The sequence below is a fragment of the Apus apus genome, chromosome 10, assembly GCF_020740795.1.
Source record: "Apus apus isolate bApuApu2 chromosome 10, bApuApu2.pri.cur, whole genome shotgun sequence".
Classification (NCBI taxonomy): Eukaryota; Metazoa; Chordata; class Aves; order Apodiformes; family Apodidae; genus Apus; species Apus apus.
The window spans coordinates 339,449-354,727 of record NC_067291.1 but is presented as its reverse complement, the minus strand read 5'-3'; the positions used below and the strand labels follow the sequence as shown (position 1 = coordinate 354,727).

At 48.6% G+C, this 15,279-nt stretch overlaps 1 protein-coding gene across 7 annotated transcripts in view; it reads right to left on the bottom strand.

Moving 5' to 3' along the window:
* Positions 1 to 6,024: 6,024 nt before the first annotated feature.
* Positions 6,025 to 15,279, bottom strand: part of LOC127388546 (mucosa-associated lymphoid tissue lymphoma translocation protein 1 homolog) — a 28,934-nt gene continuing 19,679 nt past the window's right edge. For 5 of the 7 annotated variants that reach the window (XM_051628165.1, XM_051628167.1, XM_051628168.1 and 2 more), the window contains 2 exons: positions 9,663 to 9,788; positions 6,025 to 8,213 (listed from right to left, as the gene is read on the bottom strand). In XM_051628165.1, the coding sequence (XP_051484125.1) occupies positions 7,851 to 8,213; positions 9,663 to 9,788 (489 nt within the window). In that variant the 3' untranslated portion in view covers positions 6,025 to 7,850. The remainder of the gene's footprint in view (positions 8,214 to 9,662; positions 9,789 to 15,279) is intronic. The other 2 variants (XR_007890400.1, XM_051628166.1) reach the window with 2 other exon arrangements.

Here is a 15,279-nt window from a genome sequence, read left to right as displayed (position 1 = left end):
AGATGCAAAGGCAGGCTCCTCCATGCAGTGTTGCCACTTCAAAGTAATTCACCCTCACATCTTGTGCAGGACTGGTGCTCTAAACCATGGCAATCCGAGGGGATGAAACATCCTCAGTCTGCCTGTCACCTTCTGTCCTTCCCCTGATTGGGCAGGGTGGCCAAACTGCCACAACCTCCGCAGTGGGAAGGGGGGACACAAAAAGAAAGCTGAGGTGAAGAGACCACTGAGGGTGCTGGAGGGACAGAGAAAAGAGGAATGCTCTGCAGGTTGGGGGTCTCAAAAATAGGTTGTGAGGTCAGCAGGAACCGGGGTGGTCAGCACACAAGTGGCCATGAATTGATGCTCTCCATGATGATGACTTTGTATACAGAGTAGCAGCAGGTCAGGCTCAGCACTCCTTCTCTGGATCTGCCCCATCTCATGGGCCCTGTGGTCAGGCAAGGATGAACTGCTGGCTCCAGGAACTTGCAGTCCAGCCTTACAGTGGGTGCCTAGTGGTGCACAGGACCTGTGACCATGCAACACTTGGGTAAATACCTCATATTTTTAATCTCTGGCAGAGAATGGAAACTAGGAGGTTATTCTTTGCTGAAACATTCTGGAAAGTCATAGCTGAAATCTCTCACTTGTCTCTTCTGTTTATTTATACCACTTAATAACTTGTCTGTCATGTCAAGTATTCCTGACACCATCACAAGAAAATCCAACTCAGTGAAGACAGCTTTATCAGAGACATTAGCTCTTTGTTACCATGTGACACCACATCAGAGCTTCCCATATTTATGAAGCCTGGTCCATAATTTCAAAGACTGTCTTCAGTCTCTTTGAAGAGGTGATATGACCAATATATCTGAAACTGTTGATCTAAACTGTGAAGATAAGAAGTGCCCTCAAGCACTTCAAGGAGTCTCATTTGCTTGGTGATACATTTTTCTCCTCATTGCCACATGATGTCATGGACCTAATTTCAAGTGATTAGTAACAACAGCAAAGGAGTCATTGAAATAATCTTTGATAGAAGAGGAAACTCTGGGGCCATATGAAGAGGAAGCGACGGGTGATCATCTACAAAGTAGAGAGGCACCCACTTGCTGACCAGACCCACTCTCTAGAGAGCTCTGCTGCTTGCCAGGGGCTCGCATAAGGGACATCACTGGAAGACTACCTGAATTTGTATGTCCCACTGACTACTGTCCACTCCTGCTGTGTCACCTAGGTTCCAGTGATGTAGCAAGAGTGTTCTGAAGGCCATAAAGGATTATGGAGCCCTGAGAGCAGCAGTGAAGGACTTGAGAGCACAGTCTGTCTTTTCATCCATCCTCCTGGTCAAAGAGAATGAGTTTGAAAGGACAATTGCATTGGGAAAATGAATAAATGGTTATGAGAGTGGTGCCACAGCCAGGGCTTTGGCTTCCTAGACCATGGGACTCACTTTGAGAAACCTGGTCTTCTAGGGGCTGATGGGGTTCATCTTTCAGGGAAGGGGGTGAGTGAGCATCTTTGGCCAATCTGGTAAGGAGGGCTTTAAACTAGAGTTGCTTGGGGAGAGGACCCTCAATCCATCCCACTGCCACCCCTTTGAAGGCATTTTGAGTAAGAGGTGCCCTGGGTCTGAAGAGGGATCACAAGCCAGCAGGAGAATGCCTGAAATGAAGGGGAATGGAACCCCAGGCAATGAGGCAGCTTCAGTGGGGCCCAACTGAAACGTTTCTGTGCAAATGCATGCAGCCTGGGAGATAAGCACAAGGAGATGCAGATGTGTGCAGGGCTGTCATGTTAGTGGCATCACTGAGATGTGGGATGACTCCTATGAGTAGAGCGTGTGAATGGGTATAAGCTCTTTAGGAGGGACACAGAGGGAGGAAGGGAAGTGGGTGTCACCCTCTACATCAGTGACCAGCTGGAGTCCATGGAGGTCCACCTAGAGATGGAGAAGGAGTCGACTGAAACCTTATGGGTAAGGGTTAAAGGGAAGACAGAGGCAGGAGATGTCATAGTGGGGTCTGCTACAGGCCACCAGCTCAGGATGGCTGAGCGGCTAAGGCCTCTACAGGCAGACAGGAGCAGCTTCCTGTTCACAGGTCATGGTCCTCATGGGGGATTTCAACCACCCTGACATCTGCTGGAAGGGACAGCACAGCAAGGCACAGCAATCCAGGAAGGTCCTGGCATGCATTGATGACAACTTCCTTTTTCGAGTGGTAGAGCAATCAACAAGAAAAGGTGCTGTGCTGGTCCTTGTCCTCACCAACAAGGATGGCCTGCTGGACAATGTGAAGCTTACGGGCAGCCTTAGCTGCAATGACCATGAAATGGTGGAATTCAGGATCCGTAGGGCGACAAGGAAGGTCTGCAGCAAGGTCACTACCCTGGAGTTCAGGAGAGTAGAGTTCAACCTCGTCAGGGTTCTGCTTGGTACTTTATCATGGGATAAAAACCTGGACAGGAGATTACCTCCTCCAATCCCAGGAGTAATGCATCCCAAGAAAGAGGAAGGCAGGCAAGAATGCCAGGAGAACTGCATGGATGAACAAAGAGCTTCTGGACACTCTTAGATGAAAAAAGAAAGTCTTCAGAGGGTGGAAGCAGGGACAGGAAGCCTGGGAGAAATAAAAAGAAGTTGTCTGGGAAGTCAGGGATCGGGTTAGGAAAACTAAAGCCCAGACAGAGTTAAACCTGGCCAGGGTCATCAAGGGTAATGAGAAGGGTTTCTACAGGTGCATCAGTGCTAAGAGGCAGAACAGGGAAAATGTGGGCCCCCTGCAGAAGGAAACAGGAGACCTTTCCACTCAGGATATGGAGAAGGCTGAGGTGCTGAACAACTTTTTTTGCCTCAGTCTTTACTGGTGAGGGCTCTGGTCACACCATCCAGGTCATAGAATGCAAAGACAGGGACTGGGAAAAGGAAGATCACTCCACTGCAGGAGAAGTGCAGGTTTGAGACCATCTAAAGAACCTGAAAGTGCACAAGTCCATGGGACCTGACAAGATGCATCCATGACTCCTGAGGGAGCTGGCAGATGAAGATGAAATGTTGCTTTCCATCATATTTGAAAAGCCATGGCAGTCTGGTGAAGCTCCCACTGACTGGAAAAGGGGAAACTTCACCCCCATTTTCAAAAAAAAAAGTAAAGACCCAGGGAACTACAGGCCAGTCAGTCTCACCTCTGTGCCCAGCAAGATCATGGAGCAGATCCTCCTGAAGGCTCTGCTGAGGCATGTGGAAAACAAAGGAGTCATTGGTGACAGCCAAGATGGCTTCACCACGGGCAAATCCTGCCTGACTAATTTGGAGTCATGGCATTGGTGGACAAAACGGAAGAGCAATTGATGTAATCTACCTGGACCTAAGCAAAGCTTTTGACACTGTCCTGCACGCCATCCTGGTATTTAAACTGGAACGATATGGATTCGATGGATGGACCCCTCGCTGGGTGGACCTTCACTTCACGCTGACAGCACACACGGCGCCTGTTTTTCTGTATCCTAACCAAGCTACAGCACAGCTTGAAAATTGTCTTGGTCAGGTGGGCTAATCCAGCTACAGGTATGTCCCAAGCCACCCAAGTATCTCTGTTTTTTACCAGATAAGCTGCAAAACTTGATGGCTGGCTAATACACTAGGACTGAAGTTCATGCTTTCTGTACTCATGAACACAACTATGGTGAGAGATGACTCAGGAGTTGGAGCAGGCATTTCTGTCCCTGGGGTGCACACTCCAGAGAGGTAACAATACAAAGGATGGAAGTGTTCATAGGTACCTATCAGTGAGTCCCAGTCCTTCTCTTCTGTACCAGCACCTTTTCTGAGTCCAAGAGGACGTGGTTCTTGCCCAGAACCAGCAGGGATGGCCCAGTTGCCAGTGAGGGTCTGCACCAATCAAGAAACATCCCATCTTGTGCCCTGCCTCCATGCTGCTGCTTTGATACATGGGAACAGCACATGGCATCAGCAACACAGTGACATGCAGCTACCCAAAGGTGCTGGGAAGATCCTCCTGGCATGAAGACATGATTTGGTGTCACCTGCCTCCACAGTTGTGTTCCTACGTGGGACAAATCAACACTTTCTTTGCTTTGGTCACAAAAGCCAACTGAGAACAAATCCTAAGTAATCTGCAGTTGACAGAAGTGTGACAAATTTGGATGTATATGCCAGTGCACACATAACACATTTCTCTCCTGTGTTCTGAGCCAGTGATTTTCCAGTAACAAAACCAGACAGAAATGGCATTTCCCTGATTTTTCACTGCCTTGTTTTCTCACTCCTTTTGGATGCACTTGCCTTGTTTTGTCAGGAACTGTCAAAAATCAGCCAATGAGCTGAGCACTGCATCCCAAATAACTCAGCAGCAGCAGCAGAGCACATCAGGCTGTTGACCAAGGTCCTCCCCTTGAACACATCTGCATTAGCAAAGAGGAAAAAAGGGTATCTATCTAAAAATAAAATTATTGAATAAAATTATTGAACAGCAACTTACATGTTGCTGTTTTCATCAGAGATTCATAAATGTTTTAAAGCTTCAGTTCACTTGGTGCTTCTCAAAGAAAACATTGCAGACTTGGGTGAAGGGAAAACAACTGAGGGGAGGGGGAGGCAACTGCTGCAGCTATGAATGTGGAAGTGAAGGTGGGGAGGCAGAGAGGGAACATGAAGTGGAGCTGATTCCTTGGTTGCACTTCACCTGCAGTTGTGCATCTAATGGAGGAGTCCTGGCCTTAAGTGGGTCTTGCAGTCCTTCTGGGAGAATCCAACTAACCAGTGGATTGCTTTTCTTACCAGAGGTAGGGTGAAGACTAGACTCAGGGGAGCTCACCTCTGGTGCTCAGCCGTAGGGTCCAGCCAGGCTATGAGACCCTGCAAAGAAATGCAATGGGATGACATCAAATTGTCAGGTTTTAAAGTTTGGAGACATCACCTGCTACTTCAGAAAATGTATGAAAAGGCACAAAAATCTACTCAAAATCGATGGGGACAGAGGGATAACCTGAAATGACCCAGCAAGATGGGTGGGATATACATTGTCAGGTGAGAAAGGGAAGCAGTAAGACAAGTGGCTGCTGTGACTGCCATGGCGGAGGCCAAGATGCTGCAGCAAGAGGTGAAGTCAAGTCACAGAGGTGGGGGAAGAGCAGCACTGTTCAGGAGGCAATGGGCGGAAGCAGCAGCAGCAGAGAGAGAAATGAAGTGCTGAGTGGGCAGAGGCTGTTGGGACTACTCAGACATAGGCCTGCCATGAGCAGAGTCCATGGCACAGGGATGGGTGCTCCTTCCTCCCTGCCCTTCAGGCTGGCCACAGGGAGCTCATGGAGCCCAAGGTGTATGGCTGGAGAGCAGGAAGGATTTGGTTAAGAGAAGCACAGTAATTTTGGATGAGTCACCTGTCCTCCATGCTCCAAACACAGATTCAAGGGTAAATTTTCCCTCAACAGTTCTATCACCCTGGGGGAGCCTTGATTTCATGTGTGAGGCAGGGAGAGGAAAGCAGACAGCACTTCACTGCCTCCACAATGAGCCCAGTTGGTGACAGGGCAGTGGGCTGTCATGGCCAGGGGCCTGGAGTGCAAGCCAAGTCCATCTTTGCAATTAAGCTTGGCAAGCACTTGCATTCTCATTTATAACACACCATTGACTGAGGTGCATTGAAAGGTGGTGGCTTTGGCTGCAGGGTGTCCTGGAAGGAGCAGGAGAGCTGGTGACAGGGACAAGTCCTGTGGCCTCCTCAGCCTGACCCAGCTACCTGAGGGCTAGACTTTACAATACCAATGGATAACTCACAATGAATCTTGACATTTTACTACACATTTCATCTGACATTATTTCATCCTCTCTAGGGCCATTTGATCCAGCTTCTGAAGCCGCACTTCAATATGCAGTTACCTAAAAACAAAGAAAAAATCCTCACATGTAAGAGCCTAGAAGTTAGGAGTTCGAAGCATAAAAACCCAGTACGTCAATACTGACACACCCTGATGATTAGAGGGAAAAATGAAGACTGTTAGCTCAGAACCACATGAAGCTTTATGCATTCAAAAACACTGATAGGGTTTATTCAGAAAAAATTAACAGCCTCACTTGGAATGAGATTAGCATTCCCATGAGGTGACATCTGCCATGATTATGGGAGCCAGAAACACATTTTGCCCCAGCAGTACAGGAGGGTGTGTACTATCCTCAAAGAGGCAATGAATCTCCCAGCTCCTCCCAAAAGCCTGTACAACCATTCCCACTAACCCATCTTCAGTTTCTGTTGGTGCAGAATTGATCTTAATTAGTTTATTATTTTCTAGTTTAGTTTCTCTATCAGTTCACCTTCTTTTAACTATATCCTGCAAATTATTATTTTTTTGAGCCTTACATTTTTTCCTAAGAGATCCTCTAGACTTCAGCCAGATGGGGCCTCTTTTCTTTCCCTTGGCTCTACTCACTGTGAGGAGAATAAAAGCCTTCTCTGTTCTCTCTGGCCAGGTTTCCAGCACTTGTCAGACAGTTTACCTGGAAGGAGCATTTGAGATATTCTTCCATGTTGCAACAGACATCACAGACAGAAATAAAAGTATCTTCACTGCTGAAGGAGAACTAAAACTTAGAAAATATTTGCTTCCATATCTCTTTTAGACCAAAGCAGAAGACAGAGCTTGGGCACCCTCCCCACTCCACCATCCTTTACCTTTCAAGATGTTTTTGATCTTCAAGTTCTTCCTTTCACAGCACTACAAGAGCCAGAAGTGACCTCTGGCAGCCTCTGGTCTAGCTCCCCAACAGCTTGGATCAGTTATCAGGATGTTCTCCAGTTTGGAGTGAACTGTCTGCAAGGATGGAGATCCCACACCTCACTGGGCTCACTGGCCCCAGCTGAACTATTTGACCACCCTCTTTGGCCTTTGCTGAGCAATCAACTGGAGCTATGCTGAAACCTTAATCCAACAAAAACTAGAGGAGCAGGCAGGGAGGGGACTGCACCCACTCGGATCATCCTTTGGGCCCTGCTCACCTGTGGCTCTCTCTGGACAGCTGGTGCTCAACAAAATGCAGTGTCTAAGGTAGCCCACAGTGAATACACAGAGACAGACACTTAGAAATAAAATTTGCACTAATCATTACTTTTTTGAGGTTCTTCCTCCTCCAGCTTGGTCTTTTCCATTTCCTGTGTGCCATGCTAGAAGGGGCACAGGTAAGTATCCCTGCCTGGTGGGACTGCTGATAGAAAACCAGCCTCCATTGTAAACACACACTTGACAGAACATCTGACCTTCCTTTTTTTGGCAAGCAGCTGTACTGCCCCAAGTATAAATACATTCTTTAGAAATACATAAACTCATAACTTAAAACCTGCTTCAACCCAGGAAGGACTCACAAGGAAAGAAATCCACTTTGTGATCCCAGGAGGAAGCTTATACATTCACAGAGTTTCATCTGGGTCCTTTGTTCAAGCCTCACATCCCTTGCACAAGTGCGAGGAGGGTCAGCAACCTGTCAGGTTCTGAGGCTGTGCTGCTTCTGTAGTGTTTATGGGTTTCTTAACACCTTTAATGCTGTAAGGCTTTAGACTCAAAGCCTCACTTGCAGAAAACATCCGCCAGTGCCTGTCACTTCAGGTGACCCTGTGTTTTGCCTGGGAATGTTATTACTTGTCAGATGGTCCTGTCCTTTGCCAGACACAACAATTCCTTGCTGCTCCTGACCACTCCTGTGGTCATTTCCAGTGAGCTTCAGGCCCTGCATGCCACAAAAGCCTTTTGAAAAAAAGTAGCCCTGGCCTCCTTTGGACAGGCCGATAGCTAAGGCTGCGAAGCAGGTGACGGATTCTGATGTGCTTAGCACTGGAACAGCACAGCCCGTGGGCTCAGGGGCAGTCCTGCCCTGGGCCAGCCCGGAGCAGCGCTGAGCAGAGATCACTCAGGTCACTCTCATCGTTCTCCTCTGGCTCGCTGCTGGTGTTGGAGGGTTTGCTGCTGGGCAGGCTGTGGCCCGGACCTGTCCTCAGAGGTGCTGGCCCTTTCGGGTCCGTGCTCAGTGCTGCCGCATCCTGCAGGCACATGCTGCCTGAGCAGACAGGAGTCCTCTGGTCATGTGGCTGGGAGTGACTCCTCTGGCTCAAAAACTGCCCGAGCAGAGATTTCCGGAGGGTTGTTTGCAGGGTTTCACAAGTCCTCTGGCTTGTGCTCTGCAGAGTGTAATGCAAATCCAACTGCAGGACCACGTCCGCCTGGAAGGAAAGAGCAAAGGACGCAAAGTGAACTGGAGATTAAGACCTGAAGCAGAGCTTTTTCACTGATGCCACTGTCAGCAACAGTGACAGACCTGGCTGGCAGTTCTGCAGGCTCCACAGCCCAATGCTGTGATGTCAGGGAGCAATGCTCCTGCCAGAGAAAACGAGCTGGTGTGTACACTCATGACCTATGTGCGCTCGAGCCACCATTTCTGGATTTCATGACTTCTCCTGAAATCAGGCCACATCACTTGAGACCTCATCAGCCCTGTCAGGGCACTGTCACCAAGAGCATCATGCCCAGGATGCTGGCACAGGGGAGCAGGAAGGGAGTCCTGGTCCAGCTTGCACCCAGACAAGCTGCACCCATGCAAGGAAGGGCATGACATCCATCCTGGCCATGGCACAGGACTGCTGCACACACAGCAGGAGACCATGTGAGGGGAGGGGTATGAACCACTGCAATGAAGTGCTAATAAAGCACTATTTCAGATTTTTATAGAAGATGGTGAAAAAATCAGAAAATTATTTTTGTGGCAGCTAAATCCCTGCATATGAACCCCCGAGCATGGGGCTGTGCCTGTGACACCTGGCCCTACAAAGCAGGGAGATGTATAATGGAGCAAGAAGATTTGGGCAGGCAATGCAGGGCCCAGGTTTCACCTCTGCACTTAAAAGCAAAGCAGAACATTTGGGAAGGGTTCAGAAAAGAGCTCCAGGAACAATCAAGGAATGAAAGAGCTGCCATGTGCCAAGGAACATCACACATTCAGCAAATGAAGCTCGTTGTAGGCAGATCCAGGCAGCAGCTCAAGAGCAACATTCAGCGTGAGCCCACGTGGAGCAGAGAAGATAAGCAGCTGGCAAGATCCAATGGTTGGGTCTTAGAAGGGAAAAAAATCAAGAACCAGGGTGCACATTACTGTTTGGGGAGAGTTAATCTGCTGGAAGAGACAAGCCAGAGGACTAGCAATTCTGTCTCTTTCATGATCTTTAAGTAGTCTGAGAGTCTTTTGAAGTGTGCCAAAGAAAGAAGCATAGCTTGGATCAGGCTTGGTCGTGTCACCCTGATGGCAAGGGATAAAGCCTTCTGCTGCTAAAGGTCCTGGCCAGCCCATAAGTCCATCTCTTAGGCAAGCACACAGCCCAGTGAGACATCCTTAATCTGAAATATTTGGGCTACAGGCAAAGAACAGCCTCCCTGTCTGGGAAGCACAGAAAAACAGAGCAAACAGAGAAAGAGGATTGCTTTTGTGCCTTGAGTGGTCAGCAAACTCCTGTAACACTGATCTGGATGTTACATGACACATGCCAGGCATCATCCACATGAAGTCACAAGACACGAGGTCAGAGGGGTACATCTAGCTCGAGCCAGCAGGGATGCAGAGTCCCAGTTATGTGAAAGTGCAGGAGAATTGTGGAGATTTGCACCCAGGAGCTCTCTACCTGAATGTTCTGTAGTCCACAGAGTGGGAAGACGCAATCCAGCTCCTCCTGCTTGTACAAAGAAGTAAGCAAACACTCCACTTGGTCCAGGCAGCGCTCTCTCAGGATGGCCACGTCATCCACCTCCTCGGCCAGGAAAACAAGAGGAAACACAAGAAAATTTCAGTATCAGCCTGGGCATGGAGGCACAACTGCCCATCTCTGCAGACAGCAGTGCCTGGGGCTGGCCTGTTCACTTGGCACTTTGGTGGAAAGGCTGCATACCTGAAGTTCTGCAGAGTGCAAGCAAAGGAAATAGATTTTACACACCCACCTTGTGCATATCGATGGGAAGACCTAGCTAAGCATCCCATGAAGGCATCTAATGTGAAACCTGAGGTACTGTGGGATTTCCAGCAGAGCACAGAGCAGCAACAGTTGGTATCACAACCACCTGTAGCACAAGTGGTGTGTCAAGGAGGAGTGAGTTTTCTGAGGGCACAGCTGGAGGAAGCTCTGAGTTGCTCTGGGTGCTGAGTTAGCCCTTCACCACTTACAGCACTGTCAATTCTTGCTGAAATTTCTCAAACTTATCCAAACAGCCCCATCTCTATGAGCTCCTCTTCAGTCATGATCATATCTTGGAGCCACTAATTACACAAGAAGGAGCAAGGAATATGAAATTCCTTATGAAATAATGTCTTGCTTTGGATTTCAGCCCTCTAGGCCACCAGCCCCTTCCATAAGAAGGTGCTTTGCTCTCCTAGTTGGCTCTGGCAACTACCATGCTGGCCTGGCTTGGCCAATGCTGGCATGTGCTGGCCTGGCTTATGCTGTGGGAGCCGAGCAGGCCAGGCAGGCTCACTGCAACCACTGATACAGCCGGTGATGCACAAGGAGAGTTCAGCACTTGCAAAAATTTCTCACTGTTGGCATGCTGAGGAAGGAGGCTGTCAGGGCACTGCAGGGAAGCAAAGCTTAGAGAAGCCCTGAGAACTCTTGTTAGCTTTTACAGACCTTCCCTGAACTGCTGCCCAGAAGCGGCCAAAGCAATTTGTCTCCAGCCAGGAAAATATGAGGGTTAGAAGCTAAAATGTTGGATTCCAAATACTGGCTGGGATCTGCAGGCATCAGGGTCACCCCTGCTTGCAAGTCTGACAAAACAGGAGTGAAAACCACTGCTGATCCAATAGGTCCTTTAGAGGCAGGCTGAAGAAATACCACTTGCCTCTGTAAAAGCAAAGCCAAATCCCATTTCAGCAGTTGGCAACTCATTACAGGAAAGATAAACTGGAAAGAGCTTAGGGAAGCTCAGGGCAGTGAATGGAGCTCGCAGAGAGAGAGATGAGTGTGCCAGCAAGGGGAGGACACAGCTTGCAGGGGATGGAGCAGCTCTCCTGTTCAGGGAGCCTCCTCACCAGCATGAACCATGCCTGGAACAGGAGATAGTCTGCAAGGCAGAGCACCTTCTGCTAAAGAACCCTGCCCTCTCCTGCTGCCTCCTTTCCTGACTCATTGCATTAGGGACCTGCTCCCACTCATCCCACTGCTGTCACTGCTCTGCTGAGCCAGGCTACTGGGTTAAACTAAACCTGGAGACCAAAGCAACACATAGCAGACCAGCATGAATGCCACCGACACAGAGTTCATCAGGGGGGTGGCCAGAAGCTGCAGAGCAGCTCTACTTTGTCCAGCCAGCTCCATCCTCCAGCACATGCTGCCAGTCCTGCCAGCCTCTGTCCTTTCAATAGCCTTGACGGACCCTTATGAAGGCATCAAAGTTATTTTTGAACCCTTCTAGACTTGTAATACCCATGACAACCTAATCTCTAGGAGGAAAACAGTCTGTGGCCAGAAGTCCTCCTCACAGTCATCCTAACACTATCCCACTGTCTTCCTCATATCTGATGATGCCATAGCACTCTCCTCCAACCTTCTCTATGGCCACCTCCTTGCTGTTTCCACACATGCTTTCTGACTTCTACAGTCCTGCCCTCCCCTGGTGCATCCCCAACACCTGCAACCTCTCCAAGAGTGGCTCCTCCAGGGATTCATCAGGCTGTTGGAGCTGGGGTTGGGCCACGTTCCCTTTTGTCTCCAACAGGCACAAATGCACTCTGGGTCAGATGACCTCTAAGTGCCTGCTTTTGCAATGGTATTAGCAGCCTTTGCAGACACTGTGAAGCTTCAGCGATGAACATGGCAGCTGGATTTATGCTTGCTGGGATGCTCAGATATCTGCTAATGCACTGGACTTTTCTCCAGTGCAGCTGTTTATTGCTCTGCAATTTTGATCCCCTTGAAGTTGGGCCACCCTTCTTCTCAGTGTAAGAAACACCTGGTGTACCACAGGTGTGACTAGCACAAATATAACAATATTCCATCACAAAGTAAGCAACAATTCCTGGAAAGCCAAGCAGTCAGCAGCAGCCTGTTTGGATGGGGTGAACCATACAGCCTCCCCAAGTGGAATGAAGCCAGTCCCTAGAGATGAACACCCAAAACATACATGCCTTTTCTCTCCAGCACAGAGATGGTGAGGCTAGGACTCCCACCACTGGGATGTTGACCCTGCACAGCCACCCAGAACCTGGACCCCAGGCATGTGTGGCCCAGAATGCAGACCTGGTGACACACCTCAGGCCTGACAGATGCATGTCTAGATGCTCTAAGGGATCAACATGAGTGGTCATTCTGCAACACCCTTAGGCAAAACCCCTCCCAGTCAGCCACTCTTTTTACCATACAAATGTCATGTCCTTACTGCAATTTATACCACGATTTCTTTTCACATTGTAAACAACTTTTTATATACTGGAAGGCTCCATATCCACCAATTTTTGCTTTTCCTGCCTAACCCACAATTGTCCTGCTCCTTCCTTTTATTGCTTTGGATGTGCTTTAGTTGGCAAACTTTTTTCCATGAAGCATGGACCCAAAGCTGGACTTGTGTACCAGCCCCAGCAACAGTAAGGAGAGCCAGAGAGGATCTCACTGAAGTCTCAGAGCTTGTTTACAAGCAGGGGACAGTTTTCTGCCCTGCTTTTGCTGCACTAGGTATTGTGGACTTTGACCAGAACTGGTACCCAAGTTGTTCTTCAACCCATGCTTACACAACTGCTTCTTCCTGCCCACATGCAGGAATTTGCACCTCCTCCTCATGCAGCCCAAGACACCATTTGTCATCTTTGCTGCAAGGGCACACTGCTGGCTCGTGGTCAACCTGGTGTCCACCAGGACTCCCAGGACCTATTCTGCCAAGTTGACTACCAGCCTGCCAACCACTAGTTGGCATACAAGGGGTATGGAGGATGCAAGACTTTTCACTTCCCCTTGTTGATCTTCATAAGGTCCTGTTGGCCCATTTCTCCAGCCTGTCCAGGTCCCTCTGGATGTCAGCACAACCCTCTGTTGCATCAGCCACTCCTCCCACTTTGGTGTCAGCAGCAAACTTGCTGAGCATGCACTCTCCCCATTATGCAGATAATTAATGAAGATGTAAAACATTATTGGTCTCAGCACTGATGCCTGGGGCTCCCCATTAGTGGCCTCCTACCGGACTTCACGGCGCTGACCTTTTGAGCCTGGCAGTTTTCAATCCACCATCCATTTCTCTAGTCTGTTATCTTATCAACTTGTCTATGAGGATGTTACAGAAGAGAGTGTCAGGAACCTTGATACATCAAGACAAATTACATTTCCTGCTCTCCCCTTACCCACCAAATTAGTCATTTCAATGCAGAAGGCTATGAGGTTATCAGGCATGTCTTCCCTTTCCTAATCCATGCTGACTGCTCCCAGTCATGATCTTGTTCTTGCTGTGTTTGGAAATGGCTTCAGGGATTACTGACTCCACCATCTTCCTGGGGGATCAAGGTGAGACTGACCAGCCTGTAGCTCTCCAGATCTTGCCCTTCTGGAAGGCAGGACTGATGCTGGCTTTCTTCCAGACCTCAGGAAGGCCACCATGAGCTGATGGAGAGTAGCCTCAGTTTCACTGACAGCTCCCTCAGCACTTGTGGGTGCACTCTCTCAGGTCCCATATATTTTTAAATGTCCAGTTCCTTAAAGTGTTCCCTGTCCTGGTCCTCTTCCACTGAATATAAGTCTTCCTTGCTCCAGAGCTTTCCTCTGGTCTCAGCAGTCTGGGAATCCTGAAGGCTGTTCTGAACAGTAAAGAATAAGGTGGAGAAGGCATCAAGTACCTTGGCCTCTTCCATGCCAGGGACCCTGACCCATTTAACAGTGGGCCCATATTTCCTCTTGCTTTCCCTTTGCTGCTGATACACTTGTAGGACCTTTCTGGTTTCCACCAGATTCAGTTCCAGACTGGCTTTGGCTTTCCTAGCTCCATGCCTACGTGCTTGAACCACATCTCTATAGTCCTACCTCACCTGCCCTTGCTTCCACCTCTTGCTCACCTCTTTTTCACATGTGAAGTCAGTTAGGAGCCCCTGGCACATCCATGCAGGCCTCCTGCTGCCTTTGCTTGACTCCCTGTTCATCAGCATCCTTGAAAATCCATCAGCTCTCCTGGACCTCTCATCTCCCCAGGGTTGTGTCCCACCGAACATAGCTCTCCAGCCTAGTGATCTTCAAGCCATTCACTCCAGCAAGGAACGACCTAATCTCGAGGGACCAATTAAAGCCCTTAGAGATGAGATTCAGATCCCTTTGTCTGACAGGAGATCATTATCCACAAGTGTGTGCACTCTGCTGTATCCCCAGCCTCCACAGCTGCCCGTGTCAATGGCTTCCACAATTTAATTACAGTGCATTGAGGCAAGTATTTCCTTCCATTAGTTTCCTTTATAATTGCTGGCTGTGTAGGAGTCAGGAAATCACAGAATGGAGAAAAAAATAATTCTAAATTCATTTTTTTAGTCCATTCATAATTATTTATAAATGTTCCCCCATGGTAGAATATATTTTTAAATTAAGATGATGCCCAGGAATTGGCAAGGCCAGAGTTTTGGCTGGTCCAGAGCTTCAGATATTCTAAACAAACTGGGGAACAGGTGACTGGAGAGACCATTGGGTCAAAAAGCTCCACATCAAGGGACTTGAAAACAAAGAGATTCAACATAAGTTTTAAAAAGCAACTATTCAAACTATTCAGTATGGAACAAAGAAATGGGAACACCTGTGATCTCAGCATCATTCCTTTCTACATATGTCCCAGAGCAGCCTCTCTCCTTTCTGCTCTAGGATCAATACCAGGAAAACTCATCATCATTATCTCTGGCAAGCCCTACAGCCAGCCCAAGCTCTCTGCTTAAGTCACTTTGATAAGCAGAACATCGCAAGTGGTGAGAAAACCACCATTTCCTCAGCCAAAGGGCTCCTTGGGTTCATTCCCCAGGGCTTACAATATGCACCTCACACTGAGCCTGTTTTTGTCATCCTTCAGTCTCCAGCTCCTGCATCTCAGCAATGGGGCTCCCCTCAGCATCCCTGAGGAGGGCTGGCATGGTGAGGACACAGCCAGCTTACCCAGATCCTAAAAGAAGTCAGTTGCCCTCCTGCATCTGGTCCTGAGGGACACTGTGGTGACAGTGGGTGCCCTCACTGTGAATGTCAAACGCCGGGCAGACAAATTACAATCCGATGTAAAGATTTGCTGCCATGTTATCAAATA